Source organism: Mesoplodon bidens (genome assembly GCF_964165515.1).
Source record: "Mesoplodon bidens genome assembly, chromosome: 6".
Classification (NCBI taxonomy): domain Eukaryota; kingdom Metazoa; phylum Chordata; class Mammalia; order Artiodactyla; family Ziphiidae; genus Mesoplodon; species Mesoplodon bidens.
Window position 1 is genome coordinate 77,381,837 of NC_138162.1, and position 18,295 is coordinate 77,400,131.

General features: G+C 41.5%; 1 protein-coding gene across 1 annotated transcript in view; it reads left to right on the forward strand.

The window, feature by feature from the left end:
- PGM5 (phosphoglucomutase 5) overlaps positions 1-18,295 on the forward strand; it is a 193,138-nt gene that overhangs the window by 137,307 nt on the left and 37,536 nt on the right. Inside the window, exon 9 of the mRNA XM_081238180.1 lies at positions 2,463-2,646. Within this exon, the coding sequence (XP_081094306.1) occupies positions 2,463-2,646 (184 nt within the window). The remainder of the gene's footprint in view (positions 1-2,462; positions 2,647-18,295) is intronic.

Below are 18,295 nucleotides of genomic sequence, written 5' to 3' on the forward strand. Positions count from 1 at the left end.
TTGTGGGCTTTTTTGGCATACCAAAGGGACCAATTGGCACAGCAAATCCTTTTATTGCCTGAAGCTGCTCCAAAAAATCCAACCTGATAAAATATATTGTGACTGCCAACCTCTGGCTTAGTGAGATCGCTTTGAGTCAGAGATGTGTTCCTCATAATTTGTGGAATGATTGTCTAGCTTTCTGCCAGCATTTTGAAGACATGGTATTATGATAAGTGTATTCATAATATAGTTCATTTTTTTGTGGCCAAGAGGTTACATGGCAATTACTTTTTTCATACCAAATACCGTATTAGAGAATAGAATGCAGTGGAGATATAAATTCTTGTAGGACTTTGAATTATGTTTCAGATTTCTGTACAAGGAGATCACAGAGATAAAGAAAAAGGCAGGAGGGAATAGGTAGAATGAAAGTAAACATTTCCTTCAGCCTCTGGGGAAGGTAGGTTAAAAGTGCTTGTGAAAGAAAATGATGTCTAGCCTGACTGTTGTCTTGGTGGGGAGGAGATAATTAAACAATTTTGGTTTAACTAATACTGAGCCTGAAGTTGTATCTGAGAACCCAGATGATTCTCCTTGTATGAGTGGACCCCAAAAGGAATTCTCCATTTTGAAATTTCTTTCCTCGAAAGTGTGTTGGTGGTGGTGATGGTCAGAGGGGGTTTTTTGGGGTAGTGAGGGGAAGGTAGTGCTAGAACCTGCATGTGTATGAAGATGAGCATTTGGGCAGCTGGTCTGATGACCTCAGCCATAGACTGGATGTGACCTGTCACATTAGTGTATTTTCTCAACTTCTAAGTCTCTTTCAGTGCCTCTCTGTCTCCTGCTACACCCTCTTATCTCAACCTCCTGCCCCCTTCTGCTTGGCTAGGTTTTACCTTCCCAAAAAGTTATCTTTAAAGAGAATCTAGGATTAGAACACATACACTACGGAGAAGGAATGTTCTGAGAGAATTCCCTTTTGTTTTGTTTCTGAGGCTGGGAGGACACACCTTGTGTAAGAGAGAACAGAAGAGAGGGGGGATGAAGGTGCAGGGGACCCATTGTTAGCCATGGTATCATTCCTTTTGGCTAACACCCTGTTGTCTGCTGAAGTCACAGAAGATCTTGGGTGGAAAAAAGTAGTAACAACTATTCAGATCTTCCTTCTTTAGTTCACTCTGAGAACTCACCTTCTTTCCTGTTTACAGAGAGCCCAGTGTGAGATCCCAGCACAGCTGCATGAGCACAGCTAGGGCTTCCTTCTTAAACAGAGCCCCCTGGGTGTGCCGTAAGGACTTGGTCAAAACCATCTGACATCGGGAAAGACCCTACAGTTTCCTTATGGTAGTGACTAAGAATAAAAGTAATTAAGAGTTTTAAGCACTGGTGTCGGGCATTGTGCCAACTACTTGGTATGCATTATCATATTTAAACTCCACAACAACAAATGAGATAAGGGTTATTTTTAGTCTTTTTTTTTCCCCTAATCACCTCCCAGCCCCATTGTTATATTTGATGTTCTTGGCTAGGGGGACCTTCTTTTTTAATGGAACAATTATGATATTTCTTCCAAGTTTCCAAGAGAGTTTTATGGTACATTGAATTCGCTTCCTCCTTCTCTCTTCCCCTGCCTTGATTCCTCTCTCTCCTTCCTTTCTTCCTTCACTTCCTCCCATCTTTCATTCCATTACTTACAAAAAACACTACTTGTCGGAAGCAACAGAGAACAAAACAGGTAAGATCTCTACCCTCCTGGAGCTTCCAGTACTCAGGGGCAAAGACAAGAAATAAGGAAACAAATATATAAACAGAGCAAATGCAGATTGGGATAACTACCAAAAGAAGAAATAAAGGATGGTAAGAGGTGGGGAGAGATAGAGGGAAGCTACCTTAGATGACTGGTCAGAGAAGGTCACTTTCTAGAGGTAACACTAAATTTGAAAGCTGAAAGAAGGGAATGTGTCAGCTATTTGAGTAGCCTGGGGAAGATTGTACCAGGGAAAGGAAACAGATAGCAAGAGCAAAGGCCCAACGAAGGGAAAGGGCAAAGTGTCTCTGAGGACTGGAAAGGGGGCCCATGTGGCTGGAGCATAGTGAACAAGAGCGGGACAAAGTAAAATCAAAGACGTGGGCAGGTCAGATCCCACAGTGCCTTATAGGCTGTGGTTAGGGTGTTGACTCTTGCTCTCAACATGACAGGCATTTCTGGAGGGATTTAAAGGAAAGGATTGGCACGATTTGATGTTTACAAGATGATGCTGGCTGCTGTGTGGGGAATGAATGGAGGGCTGGCAGGGGAAAGAGGGGAGACCAGCTGCAGATGCTTCTCTGTGCTGTTCTTCCATGTTTCTTCCATGTTCTTCCATGTGCTGTTCTTCTTTAAACAAAACCAATGATTAAATGACCTTGAGAGGCCCACCCAGCTGCTGGTTCTCTGATTAGATTTGTGTTTATCCTGTGTCCTGCTCCTCCCTCGCCAGGTTTGATTATGAGGGCTTAGAGCCCAAGACGACCTATTACATCATGAGGGACCTGGAGGCCTTGGTCACAGACAAGTCCTTCATCGGCCAGCAGTTTGCTGTGGGGAGCCACGTCTACAGTGTGGCGAAGACAGACAGCTTTGAATACGTGGACCCCGTGGATGGCACTGTGACCAAGAAACAGGTACTTGCTATGAAATCGCCAGAACAGGTTATCAAGCAGAGGAGGGGTGGTGTGCGGTGGGGATGCAAAATATCCTACAGCTGGAGAGATCTTCAGCGATGATCTACTCTGAGCCCTTCATTTTACAGATGAGCGCCCTGTGGCCAGGAGAGAGGAAAGCCCTCGGTGAAGGTTACCTACCTACTTAATGGCAGAGAGTGGATTAGAATACAGGGCCCTGGCTCTCTGTCCAGTATTCTTTCCACTTGGTAACTGATGGGCCAACACCACAAATAGATTTAGACCCAACATTTCTTTCTGAAATGTTTGCAGCCTGCAGTCCCTCTATATAGTGGCCATGACTGGTGACAGATTCAGAAAAGTTTCCAAGAGCAAGGGATCCCTTTCCTTGGGACCCCCAGGTACAGGGATGTTTCACCTTTTATTACCTTATGTCATTACCTTATGTCAATGATAGGAGCTTAGCCAGCTGGGTTTGTTACTCCTGGTAGGGGAAGAAACAATTGGAAATTCTGCCCCACAAACCCAAAAGCAAGATTTATGGTTGAGAATTATATTAAATGAAAGATAAGTGGCAAAATCAACCACAACTTTTATTATGATCTCATCTCTGTGAACTGTATGAGAGATGTTGAAAGCTATTACCATTATTTTTCTTCTCGATTTTGTTTATTTATTGGCTATGGCAATGTTGGCCACTCTGGGAGCACATTTTAACATTTATAGTCTAAATAAGACACTGAGTAATGTTAAGAGCAGTTCCATTCTAAAATCCCCAAATTCTTATCTTCTTGTACGTGCTTCACCAAGTACAGACAACAAAATAAATCAGAAGCTGTAGGCTTTAAGGGACTAGATGTAACGGTAGATATTGCTGCTTTTATTTTGACTAGTGCTTCATACATAGTCCTTGCCCTAGGGTCCCCTGACTTGCCGATGTTCCAAAGCCCAGTACCCTCCTGTTACTCTTGCGATATTCTCCCTCTGGTCTGCTTACTTTTGTAGTGATCTTTCATCTCTATCAAAATGTCAGTCTTTCGTTCTAGAAGGCCTTCCATGGCTAGACAAATTCATTACAGTCTTACTTTGGAAAGGTGTAGGGTAGTGGAGAAAATAGTGGTTAAGAAGTTTGAAGACCCAGAATTGAATCCTATCCCTGCCACTTATTAGTTGGGAAGGTTGTTGGATTTCTTTGAGCCACAGTTTCTTCTTCATCTGTGAAACATCTATCTCACAGAGTTGTTTTAGAAATAGAACAAAATAACATATATAAAAACTCCTAGCCTTTACGCAAGGCTTTGTAGTTGTGATTTGTTTTGCACAAGGATGCTTCCTTGTAGAATGGATTGAATTCTCTCCAAAATAATACCAGTGAATCCCTGGAGATGTGAAGCCAGCACACAGCACATGTGCATCTTTGAGCCTCCATGTCTCAGATAATCTATTCCAGTTTGGTACCATATTTTCACCTCTGTTTCACACAGGGTCCTCAGAACAAACTTCCCTAATCCAAGACTTATTTTGTTGTTGTTACTGTAGAATTTGAGTCGTAAAATACATGCTTTCTAAAGTATCCCTGAGAGGTTTTTTGTTCCCTGACGAGGAAGGCTTGAAAACTATTCCTTGAAGGGAATGTCTAGTCATTGGTAGGTTCTGGACCATATCAACTCATGCAGAGCTTGTTTGTTGAGCTCATTTGTTTTGCTGTTAAATCTACTAATACTCTACCTTGTTTCTTCTTCAATGCACTCAGCATTTGGGTGCTTTTTTTTTCCTTGGCTTTTCTTTAGTCATTCACACCAGGCTAATTCCTCAACTGGATCTCAAGTTTGGACTTTGATTTATTCTATGTTCCTCCCCTTCAACCCTGAATATTGGTTTCTATTTTTACTCTGGAATTTATTGATATTTTCCCCATACTCTTTCATCTGTCCTCAAAGGTGACCATAAATAGATACGTGCTACCAGGACCTGCTCTTGGGGGTTTCTCAAGTAACAAAGGAAGGGTAGTTGTTCATCTTCCTGGATTCCAGGACCCAAGTGATACCTTCATTAGCTGGTGGCCCTGAGTCACACTAGAGATTCTTGCTGGTCTGGGTTTGGCTCAGTGAGGGTTTTGGGAGATCAGTTAACACTCAGCGGCATCCCTATTGTCAGCAAGCCACAGATGGTTCTTTCACCACAGCTGGTCCTGTTGGAACAGAGGGGAAATTCCTCCACAGGTGTGGCCATTGCTAAACTTTCACCACTGAGGACCACGTTTCAGCCCTTGTGGGATGTCAGTATTATCAGCATTCACCTCAGGGGATGGTTGAGTCTGGGGCATAGTTTATGCAACGTTGTTGCTAAATAAACTATCCATTCCTAAAAGACATATTTGAATTTAAATAAACTAGTATTATTTTTAAATAGTCATTCATTCAATAGGTATTTCTTGAGAGCCTATCAAATGCATAATATTGGGTTTTTTTCATGGTGCAGTTTTTTAATATAAATATATAATTGCTCTATTGAGATATAATTCACATAACATACCATTCACCTATTTAAAGTCTACCATTCAATGTGGTACATAGAGAAAGTTGTGCAATTGTTACCACAATCAATTTTAGCACATTTTTTTTTTATCAACCTCCCCCAAAATAAACCATCTACTCTTTAGCTATCATCTCCCTTCTAACTCCTGGGAACCAATGATCTACTTTCTGTCTCTATAGCTCTTCCTATTCTGGACATTTCACATAAGTGGAATCATATAATATGTGGTCCTTTGTGACTGGCTGCTTTCACCTAGCACAATGTCTTCAGGGTATATCAGTGCTATACCATATATCACTACTTCATTCATTTTTATTGCTGAATAGTAATTCCACTGTGTAGATAAACTACATTTTGTTTATCCACTCATATGATGGACATGTGAGATGTTTCTACTTTTTTACTATATGAATAATGCTGCTGTGAATATTCATGTAAGTTTTTGTGTAGACGTAGGTTTTCAATTCTCTTGGGTACATACCTAGGAGTGGAATTACTGGATCAAATGGTTAACTCTATGTTTAACCTTTAAAGAAGCTGCCAGATAGTCTCCAAACACAATTGTACTATTTTACACTCCTACTGACAGTGTATGAGGGTTCCAATTTCTGCACACTTTCACCAACCCTTGTTATTATGTTTTTTCAATTATAGGATACTGTAACTTAAAAATAGTCTACTATATTATGGGTTATTTCAAAATTAAGATACAAGGAGACTTAACCTCCACAAGGAGAAACAGACATATGCTTCACCTAGCAAAACTGAAAGGAAACATAATAATGTAACATCTCTGTTTGCTGTCAAAGGCCGATTGCTATGGTTTCTCCAGTGTTCTGTCATGTTGGAGTCAGACAGACATAGGTTTGAAGGCTGGCTTTGTCACTGCCTAGATTTGTGACTTTGGACATGTTACTTAACTTCTTTGAACCTCAACACAGTGAAGGGGAGGGGGAGGCCATGCTGATAATTACCATATAGGGTTATGGAGAAGGTTTTAGGAGAAAGACTTATAAAGCCCCGAGGCACAGTAGCTAGTACTCATTTGATGCTCAAGAAATATCAGTTCCTTCCCCCTTATCAGAATCCTTAACTTGACTGCATATCAGTCTGAGGAAAGGGCGTGAGTGGCATTTAAGTGTGTAGTCTTAAAGTCAGATTGTCTTGGATTTGAGCTTTGGCTCTGCCACCTCCTGGCTGGGTGATCTTAGGCAAGTTACTCAACCTCCCTGTGCCTTTCTCTCCTGTCTGTGGAAATAGGAATAGTAATTATGGCTAACTCATACGGCCATTGGGAGAATTCAATCAGATAATATATATAAAGTCCTAGTACCTGATAAACATTAATAACTGGTTAACTAAAATAAGTTATGTTAAAAGAGCATCCTTGGGGGCTTCCCTGGTGGTGCAGTGGTTGAGAGTCCGCCTGCCGATGCGGGGGACACGGGTTTGTGCCCCGGTCCGGGAAGATCCCACATGCCGCGGAGCGGCTGAGCCCGTGAGCCATGGCCGCTGAGCCTGTGCGTCCGGAGCCTGTGTTCTGCAACGGGAGAGGCCACAACAGTGAGAGGCCCGCATACCACAAAAAAAAAAAAAAAAAAAAAGAGCATCCTTGGGAAAGAAAGATTTTGGCATTTAATGAACCATAAATGATAAGCAAAGCAGTGGGTAAGAGCATACAACAACAACTTTGCAGGGTGTCACGCGAAGATACAGGAAGGCCCCGTCAGTTTCTGAGCTATCTGTGAATTGATTCAAACTCACATTTCTCTGCCTGCCCCCACGGCCCCCCACCCTCCATCACACATACATTTTGCTTCAGAAAGAAAAACGTTTTTTAAGGCAGCTCTGTCCCCTTTTTGTCCTTGATTTGAGGTCAGAGTCAGGAAACAGACCGTGGGAAAAAAAAAAAGCTGTTTTACATGTATCTCTAGAGATAAAGAAGAAATGCTTCTCCATCCAAAATGAAATGAAAATCCTGTTCTGGTGATAAGCCATCCCTCCCACCCGCACCCACCATCTACTCCACTCCTATGGAAATGTTCAGCAAAATCTATCCTGCCTGTGAGATCCTGTGGAGGTCATTCAAAGAGCAAGAAGGAACCCCCTGAAGTACTCATCCCCTGATGTGAATTCCCAGGGACCTCACTGGCCTCACTGTGCCCTGTCGGGTCTCATGGAATTTACTGTGGCTGCCTCCAAGTGTCTGATATTTTTGTGACCTTGGGTGCCAGGAGAAAAGTTGATGTGTGCCTTCCATTAAACAGAACCCAAGAGAGGCTCTGATTTAGAAATAGCAATTGAGAGGTGTGGTTCAACAATTGCAGCTCATCTTTCTGTGGTCCCATGAGGATGTGTCACTTGTTATTTTCTGGTAAAATCTAGTCACATGAATGAATGATGATGGTTTCTTCAAATACGAGTGGGAAAAATAGCCAGTAGCTACTGTGAGAGTAGGGCAGCCGTTGGATCAAACTGCTGACTAATTTAATAGGTTCTTGATTTATGCCTTATAAAGAGATGGGAGAGATGAGGAAAGGTTAGACGGCCCCTTAAGGCATGAAGGGTGGCCCAGTCTTTCCTCAAGGATGGATTCATTGTTCAAATATCAAGATTTTCCATGGTGCTTGGCGTGCTCTCTCTTCCCTCAACTATCACTTTCTCTGGGAACATTATCGATACCCAGATTATCTTTTAGTGTTGTCCTCCCCATCTCATCCTTCTAGCCCTGACTGTGAGACTCTCCAGCTTTGGGAGAAGGGATGCTCTAATACCGGTGCTGTGAAAGAAAGACAACTTCACAAATGGTACCAGCCCTGAGTGATGGCGTATTGCCACCAGGGTGGGCATCAGTCCAGAACTATGACCTGTATTTTGAAAATTAGCTTTGAAATGAGAAACCTTGATACTTCAGGAGCAATATTTAACCAAACAAGTCTCTCTTTATGTCTCATCCAACTCCCTTACTTCTATTTAACAAGATAAAAAATCATTAAATTCTATGAGTGCTGAAGTCATTTGCAAGTAAAAGTTCAGCTGATATTAAAAAAAAACTGATGTAAATAAATGCATACCAGTTAGCTGATGTGGAAAACCAAATCCAATTTGATTATGTCAGACTAACTTTGAGCTTATTAATACCTCTTCAAGTTACGCAGGCTGTGTGGAAACATTTTTGATGTTGTCCTTAACCTGGAAAAAAGAACCATTTGAAATTAGTTCAGAGAAAAAGCACACTTTGAAGACTGATTCTGAAGTCAGTTTGCTTTTAGTGTTGTTATTTTAATATACAAGAAGGTGTCTGTACTTCTTACTTTTGGTATTTAGAAATAATAAAGAAAGTAAATTGGCAATCTTGAAATCACATTTCAGTCTGACATGTGGTGCTTCAATATATACTGTGGTGTTGCCAACTCCTGGTCAACAGATATAGAGAAGTTTACTGAGGCCTTGTCTCTGGTGGCCTCACATGAAGGCAACTGAACAGTCTTAGCTGGAAAATCTGGGGCCCCAGAGGGGCTCTCTACTCAGAGTTAACTGGTCATCCTTTAACTTCAAGCTTCAACTTTTATTACATTCCAATCAATGAACCAACTGAGAGACTGTCCTATTAACAATCCTTGTCCTATAATATGCCATTGGCTAGAGTGTGCTTTGGGCATCTAGAAGTAGAATTTAAGAAATCACTTCAGTCAGACTGGTTATCCCACCTACAGAATTTAGCTAAATCTGAATGTTAGTACCTATTAACAGTGCTCCTGTGTTGAGTAACAGAAATGTTTAGGGAGTGAGGTGTAATCGTTCAATGTATACTGTGATCAAACCTGGGTTAAAAAATCCTTTTTACATTGCAAGTTGTGATGTCTAAAAAAATTTCCCTTAATAAATACAGCTTCCTTTCCCACCTTAGTACCACATGGTGAAGGTAGTAGAAGTTTGATTCATTCATGTCTGCATCCATTTAACGACTATTTTCCAAACACCTACCACATGCAGTCAGCTTCCTGGGCATTGAGGATAAAACAGCACACAGGACAGGCCAGCGGGGAAGGCAGACTGACATTAAGCTTGTAATAACTACAGGGTTTGTTTAACAATATTACAGAGAAATCACTTATTTGGAAGTGCATAGCAGAAGGAACAAACCTAGACTAGGGCTCTGGAAAGCTCTCCATGGGGAGATGATACTTAAGCTGGGTCCTGAAGAATGGTTGGAAGCTGGCTCCGGCGAAACTGTCTTATCAGACTACATGCTTTTCTTCCATCATGTGTACTTATACAGTTGTTTAGCTTTCCAGAGAAAGAGATGGGTTTCCTATGGGCAATCACATTCCCCATGGGATGTTACAATAGCTGTGATTATGATTCTCAACTCCAGTGCTCATTCTACAACACTGTAGTTGTGGGAAATAGAGACAATTGGGCCTCTTAGTAGGATACCTTGAAAACTATGGATTAAAAAAAATTTTTCCTAATGGCTACTTTTCCTATGATTTTGCCTATTTGCCTTCCAAGGACCAAATATATTTTCAGTGCTTTGTAATGACCTGTTGGCTGATTTGGAAACAGAGAGAGGGAGACATTGTTTTTGGTTAGTTGGGAAGTTCTGACTCCCCTGCTTCTGATTTGTTGGAGTTTTGTTATAATGAATTACCTTCTCCTGACATAATTGATTGCTTTAGGGCTATCTTCTAAAATGTTGGTAGTAGAACCCTGCTAAGATGTGTGGTAAGAATCTAAGCATTCTGGAATGGCATCCCAGTTACTTCCTACTGAAATACTAATGTCTGTGTGTAGTCAGGAGGGCAACCATCACCAGGAAACATAAATATTAAAGGAAAAAGCTGCAAACTATCACAGGAACTGAGGGAGGAAACTACCCCTGTTGTCTGGGTAAAGTATGTCTGAATCCAGAATATCCCAGAACCGGGCCTGGTGTTGAGTGAACAGGCATCAGCAGCCATTTTGGCCATTTTGGCCAAAGACACAGGGAAATGGAACATGTGTGACCTAGTTCCATTGTTCCAGACTTGATAGTTAGAATCTGGATGAGGACTGGTTTGTCTTCACTTCCCACTTCACTTCTCATCACCTAATGTGATGGTTTTTGCTGGATGTGTGTTGTAAAAGTGCACTTAAGAAGCCATTTGACCTTGATTTCCCCAGATAATTATTTGCAATTGTTGGCTCCCAAGAGTGCTGGTTGGTTGTAAAAAAAGGCTAGCTGAGAATTGCTCCCAAGGGTAGGGCAGCTGGGTATGGCTGTGTAGTCAGTGCACTGCACAAAGGCACGGGCCTAATGCTGGAGGAGAAGCTGAAATCCAGACCAGCCAAGAGAAAAGATGCTCTTCTGTAATTTGTCCACCCAGAGAGGGCATTGCTTGTAATTTATATGAGGGCATGGTATGGACTAGCAGCTGCCCAGCTCAGCCACTTGTGAACTCATGCTCACAGCTAACTCTGTGACTTAAACAAAGAAAAATGGGGTAATTCTAGGTGATTTTTTTCGTGGCAAGAAATGTCTGTCCAATCCAAATTTTCTGCTTTATAAGCTGCATGCTTTCTTCTACAAAATATGGTTCAGATGTTACACAGCAATATTTTCACCTTGAAGCGTTCCAGATAAATCGTTGGGATTTCCTGTGGGAGATAACATCTGAGTTAATCTCACAGAGTCTCTCTCTTCCAAGCCTGTCCTGTCTCCAGGTTCATATGCCTGGGGTGGCCAACTGACTGTATATGTGACATTGTACCAGATTTCAGGGCCATATGCTGTTTTCCCCTGGAACTCTTCCTAAGTCGGTATTCAGCTAGGTCAGATGCTGCCAAATAACTGTTGGTAATGTACAGTTCCTCCTTCCCCGCCTGGCTGCAACATGTCCTATAGTCTCCAAACTCACATCTGGCAGCTCTGCTTGTACTTAGCAACTTGCAGATTTCCCTGCATTGATTTACACAAGGGCTTAAAAAAAAAAAAAGAAAAAAAAACAACCCAAGATTCATTTATCAAATGTTTATCAGATACCTACTCTACAAAAGGCTCTGTGCCAGTTTGCAGGACCATACAAAACATATGAGATATTGTTCAAATATTTCACATGAGAAGCAATGTATGGCTATCAGTGGTTTCATATGGTTCAACCTAAAATTGTAAGCCTGCAGTGAGAAGACGTAGGCTGAAACCCTGGCTCCTCCATTTACTGGTTGTGTTAACCTTGAGCAGGTTTTCTGACTTGCCTGTTCTTTTCAGTAAAAGGAGGAGATGGCCTGGATGACCCTAAGGTCCTCCTTTCAAGACCTTAAGTTTGTAAATTGACCAGCCAGGAAAGAGAATTTTATTGCCAGGAAGCCAGTTTAGTGGGAGATATGGATAAGATAAATGGTAACAGATCTCTGTGTTTAGTAGTGATTTCAGAGGACATGGCAAAGTTTTAAAAATAAAATTAATCTTAATTCTGCCTAATATAAAAATAAGTATGTAGCACTGCACCACAAACCATTGCCATTCAATCTTTATATAGCAATCTTTTGCAAAATCTGGAAAGTTAGACAAGTTAGAGCATAGCACCGTTTTCACTAAAAGCTTTAACATGAGAAAAATAATTCTATTTATATAGTGATTTATAATTCTCAAAGCACTTTTCACATACATTTTCTGATCTGATGCTCACAACAATCCAGTAAGCCGGGGTGTATTATTTTTCATCCGCTTTTTAGGAAACTAAGGCTTAGAGAGCTTAAATGACTTACTCAAGACCGCCAGCTAACAAGCCAAGCCAGAATTTTAGCCCAGTTCTCTAGTTATTCCTATATTGTTTCCAAACTCCACAAGTGGCAAACCAAAGAGGGGGCAAATCTGGGGAGGAAAAGAAATGCTACAGAGATAACTGGAAGCAGATTGCAGGATTTTTGTGTGGAGCAGTTCTTTAATAATCCTTTCTCACTGGGACAGAGCTAAGGTGGGCAAAACCCCACCCTGGTCACTGAGGCATACAACTATGGCCACTCAAAGGGTTTCCCCTGGGCTAGAAGTGCAGTGCCCTTTGTGTACCCCACCCCATACTTAACATTCTCTTCTAATGGAGGAGGGCATCTTCTTCCCTTCTTTGAGCTTGGGGCTGTTGTGTCATCCTGGAAATTCCCGCTCCTATAGCTGCTATGGTTATGGTGGTATCATGGATTCCTTCACTGTTGCTTCAGGAATTCCTTAGGAGATTGTGCTAGAAACAATTAATGTCAGATGCTCAAGAGGAGATGCTTCTAGTGGTTCTGCTGCTGACAAGGCTCTAGGAGGAGGCTTTCAGGACTCAGCAGCAACATGATGTTTTATTAGGCCCCTGTGTTATGGCCTCCTAAGATCCCAGTCTGATGGTAGCGTATGCAAGAAACCTCAGATCTTAAAGGCATCTTCCTTAAGGCTGACATGTGGTATAGTCAGTCACTCGGTACATGAGGGCGGTGACCTAGAAAAAAAAGACGACAGCAGTGCTGTCTGAATTTGGCTACACATTAGAATCACCTGGAGAGCTTTTACAATCCCAGTGCCCAAGTCACACCCCATACAAATTAAATCACAATGTCTGGAGTGAGAGCCAGGTACCACTATTTTTTTAAAGACTCCTAGCTGATCTTAGTGTGTAGTAAATTTTGCAATTAATAGGCTAGCTAATGATTTGTCCAAGATCACACAGCTGGAGACAGGAACTGTCTCCAACTGAACATGGTTCAACTCCACTGTTTTTAGCTAAAACCGACCCTTGCCCTAAAAATGAAGGATGAGTAGACATAGTATCTTTCACAATTACCCTTCAAGGTGAATATGTAGCCCCAGTTCATTAGTGAAGAATATGAGTGTGTTTCCATTTGGCCTTGTTACATGTGGAAGGAGGCCTTCCAGTGATGCTCACACCAGCTGTTGGACATGTAATGACATTCATTCAACAAGTGTCAATGGAGGACCTACCGTGTGCCAGGCTTGTCCTAGGCTGTATCAATAAATGGTGAACAAGGAATGTAAGGGTTTTCCCTCCCAGAGCTTATCAGCTAATGAAGGACCCAACGACATAATTCAGTGATTCCAACACTTTAGGGTTAAGATTGTAAAGGGAACTTATTTTATTCATTTGCACTGGGCCTTGTTTCTTCAAGAGGATTTGTGGCAGCAAACACACATAATGAAGTTGTTAGAATATAAATAAGAAACAGAAATCAAGACTAGGGAAAATATAAATAAGAGTAGAGAGTCAAGAACAGAAGAAGAAAAATTTTAAATTTTGCAAGTCATAAGGATCCACTTGGGCTGAACCTCAAATTTGGCATTAAGTGTCCTGGCAGCCATATTAAAAAGGAAACTATGGTTAGTTATAAAGTTCTTGTTGTCAGAAAGAAAACAGAATACCAGTTCCTCAGGGAAGGAAAGGCTTTCCTAACAACTTGGCTCTTGAGGAGATGTCTAATGTGGAGCTTCATACAGTCTCCTATAGTGACTGCAAAAAATGGATTTTATAACAGTGCCTTGCAGACCCTGCAATAAAAGTGAGGATATAAAACTAAAATGCGATTTAACAAATCTATTTCTATCATGAGTAGGTGATCAGAAGTAAGTTGATTTGGGCCAAATATATGTCCAGATGAACCTATGACTGGAAGGTGCAGTGCCTGAGGGACACCCTTATAACAGTGTTCATAGTTTCTCTCTACTGGGATTTCCATAGGCATACGGTTATATTTTTCATTTTCTGGGGTAGAGTTGAAGGGTAAGTGTTCCATGTTGTGGATAATGGAATAGTTTTTACCAGGGGTCAGCAAACATTTTCTGTAAAGGGCCAGATAGTAAATGTTTTAGCCCTTGTGGGCCAGACGATCTCTGTCATAACAATTCAGTGCTGCAGTTGTAACACAAAAGCAGCCACAGACAACACATAAGTGAACAGGCATGTCTGTGTTCCAGTAAAACTTGATTTATAAAAACAGGTGGCAGGTCAAATATAGCTGACAAACTGTATTGCCAACCCCCTGGTTTAACCCAAAAAATTTTCTAAAGCCAAGTATATTATTGGTATTCTTTTGTTGGGATTATGGAACATTTCGAAACTTGGCAAGTCTTGGTCAGTGGTTACTTTGGCCTTATTATTTAGTTGATAGCAGGTGATGATACATGCTGGAGAGAACATGGTTCATGTTGAGGTTACAAATTCATTAAGCTCATTGGAACAACATGCAGACCCCAAAGCAGTCCAGTACAACTATTCACACATCCAAGTGATGCTCAGCAGACATGGAACTAGGGTCATTGCAGCAGAGAACTGGGCTAGGTCTAAACATTTTTTGTTCCATGTGGAGAAGGAGAATTGTTATGCTCTTCACTGGGAGGTCTCACAAAGCAACATGGATTCTCTATTAAGATCTCATGGTTCCTTAGGAAAGAGAGAAGACACTGGATTATTTCCAGCAGGCTGATATGTGCTATTCACTCCCTTATCATCTTTTCAAGTGCAAAATCTATTCCAGGCTACCCGATACAGATTCTAACCAACCTTCCATGAGTACAGCCAAAGATATGGCTACACTTAGTGAAAAAACAAAACATGATTTCACTGTAAAAGGGGCTTAGCTATGAGCAGATAATACATGTTGAGGATTTATCATGGCCTGAATTCTTAAGTACCCCCCCACTGGCCATAAACTAATCTGGGAAGTTAATCGTGTAATGGAGCTACTTTAAAGGGTTAAGTCTGGGAAGTCCTCAGAAGAGGTGGCTTCAAGTGATTTAGTACCTGCAACAACAGGTGCTTTAGGGCTTCGACCTTAAAGTCTGTAAAAACATGGCTGTGGGGCTTCCCTGGTGGCACAGTGGTTGAGAGTCTGCCTGCCAATGCAGGGCACACGGGTTCGAGCCCTGGTCTGGGAGGATCCCACATGCCGCGGAGCAACTAGGCCCGTGAGCCACAACTACTGAGCCCGCGCGTCTGGAGCTTGTGCTCCGCAACAGGAGAGGCTGCGATAGTGAGAGGCCCGCGCACCGCGATGAAGAGTGGCCCCCACTCGCCGCAACTAGAGAAAGCCCTCGCACAGAAACGAGGACCCAACACAGCCAAAAATAAATAAATTAATTAATTAATTTAAAAAAATTTAAAAATATATTCAAAAAAAAACATGGCTGTGAATACAATGGTGGAACCAACCTTTGGGGCTTCATTGTCAGTCTGAACAGAATTTGGTATACCATACTTTTTGGATAGCAGGGTTTGTTTGCTCTATTGGGAATTTCCTAACTGTTCACTTCTCCAGCAGCATAAGGTGGTTAAGAAAATAATTTTGCTCATTGTGATAGAATATTTCAGGCTTATGGAGAGCAAATACTGTCTTTATCTTCATATACCCGGGGCTTAGCCCCATACCAGATCCCTAAGGGTTGCTGTAAAATGTGTGCCTAATGAATGAATCCCAGACAAAATCAACCTGTTTGCATAGCTAGTGTCACAGAGTGATAGGCTGCCAGGAAAAGACATGGCTCCTTTTTATTACACAAATTGTGGCAGACATTGAAGCCTCCAAAAGAGACTAAGCTTTTTGTTTGGGGATTGGAACAAACTATGCCTACACAACTTAAAAAGCAGAAAACCACACAGATGGAATCGTAGTGTTTCCCAGCAGATATCACCAGATGGGGGAGGGGGTAAGAGATTAGCGGTCAAGTTCACGTGGCATGTATGAATATTTTTAATAATGCTGTTCTTAACAAGCAGGATTTGAGGCCAGAGACGTTTCCAGGGTAAATTTCTTAGGGAAAATGACTGGTATCAAAGTTGCCTGAGACTTCTACTTTTTCAGAAGTAACAAGTGACCAGACATATTATTTTGTTCCTGGCTCTCTTTCTTCTGGCTCCTGCCAGTATGCTTCTTTATAACAATAACTTTAACAGTTGCCTTAAGAAAACCAATTTCCTTCAACAGAAGTCACAACATGATCTTACAGTCATACTTTTTAAAATGTCGCTGCCACTAATGAGAAGAGATGCATAGAGAACAGTGATGTTCCGAGCCAAAAATCAAATCCTGGGCAGCAGTGTGAGGTGCTGCCACGGCTCTGCCCCTGACCCCCCTGGTGGCCAGGTCTTACCGTAGGAAGGAAGGAGAGAACCAAGAGGATGAGGACGTACACAGAAACCCTCAGAACCCGGCAGATGCTCCAGCCCTGAGCATTTCATTGTAGGCTTCCATGGCTACCAGAGGAATGTGGGAATGAGGACAGAAACAGAGAGAAACTTAAAGCAAAGTCTAACATCATGTGGGGGTAGCTTTAACACGGGTCATTTGTCATACTGTAATAGATAAATTGCCTACTTGACTGCATCCAGCAGGTTCACAAGGGACAAACTTTGGCCCCAGGGACATTTAATTTAATTATTTTTTAAACATCTTTATTGGAGTATAATTGCTTTACAATGGTGTGTTAGTTTCTGCTGTATAACAAAACGAATCAGCTATACATATACATACATCCCCATATCCCCTCCCTCTTGCGTCTCCCTCCTTCCCACCCTCCCTATCCCACCCCTCTAGGTGGTCACAAAGCACCAAGCTGACCTCCCTGTGCTATGCTGCTGCTTCCCACTAGCTATCTGTTACATTTGGTTGTGTATATATGTCCATGCCTCTCTCTCACTTTGTCCCAGCTTACCCTTCCCCCTCCCCGTGTCCTCAAGTCCATTCTCTATGTCTGCGTCTTTATTCCTGTCCTGCCCCTAGGTTCATCAGAACCAATTTTTTGTTTTGAGATTCCATATATATGTGTTAGCATACGGTATTTGTTTTTCTCCTTCTGACTTACTTCACTCCATATGACAGACTCTAGGTCCATCCACCTCACTACAAATAATTCAATTTCGTTTCTTTTTATGGCTGAGTAATATTCCATTGTATATATGTGCCACATCTTCTTTATCCATTCGTCTGTCAATGTACACTTAGGTTGCTGCCATGTCCTGGCTATTGTAAAGAGTGCTGCAATGAACACTGTGGTACATGACTCTTTTTGAATTATGGTTTTCTCAGGGTATATGCCCAGTAGTGGGATTGCTGGGTCATATGGTAGTTCTATTTTTAGTTTTTTAGGGAACCTCCATACTGTCTCCATAGCAGCTGTATGAATTTACATTCCCACCAACAGTGCAAGAGGGTTCTCTTTTCTCCAAACCCTCTCCAGCATTTATTGTTTGTAGATTTTTGATGATGACCATTCTGACTGGTATGAGGTGATATCTCATTGTAGGTTTGATTTGCATTTCTCTAATGATTAATGACGTTGAGCATCCTTTCATGTGTTTTTTGGCAATCCATATATCTTCTTTGGAGAAATGTCTATTTAGGTCTTCTGCCCATTTCTGGATTGGGTTGTTTGTTTTTTACTGTTGAGCTGCATGAACTGCTTGTATATTTTGGAGATTAATCCTTTGTCAGCTGCTTCATTTGTAAATATTTTCTTCCATTCTGAGGGTTGTCTTTTCGTCTTGTTTATGGTTTCCTTTGCTGTGCAAAAGCTTTTAAGTTTCATTAGGGCCCGTTTGTTTATTTTTGTTTTTATTTCCATTTCTCTAGGAGGTGGGTCAAAAAGGATCTTGCTGTGATTTATGTCATAGAGTGTTCCTATGTTTTCCTCTAAGAGTTTTATAGTGTCTGGCCTTACATTTAGGTCTTTAATCCATTTTGAGTTTTTGAGTTGAATTTTGTGTATCGTGTTAGGGAGTGTTCTAATTTCATTCTTTTACATGTAGCTGTCCAGTTTTCCCAGCACCACTTATTGAAGAGGCTGTCTTTTCTCCATTGTATATTCTTGCCTCCTTTGTCAAAGATAAGGTGACCATATGTGCGTGGGTTTATCTCTGGGCTTTCTATCCTGTTCCATTGATCTATATTTCTGTTTTTATGCCAGAACCACACTGCCTTGATCACTGTAGCTTTGTAGTATAGTCTGAAGTCCGGGAGCCTGATTCCTCGGGCTCCGTTTTTCTTTCTCAAGATTGCTTTGGCTATTCAGGGTCTTTTGTGTTTCCATACAAATTGTGAAATTTTTTGTTCTAGTTCTGTGAAAAATGCCAGTGGTAGTTTG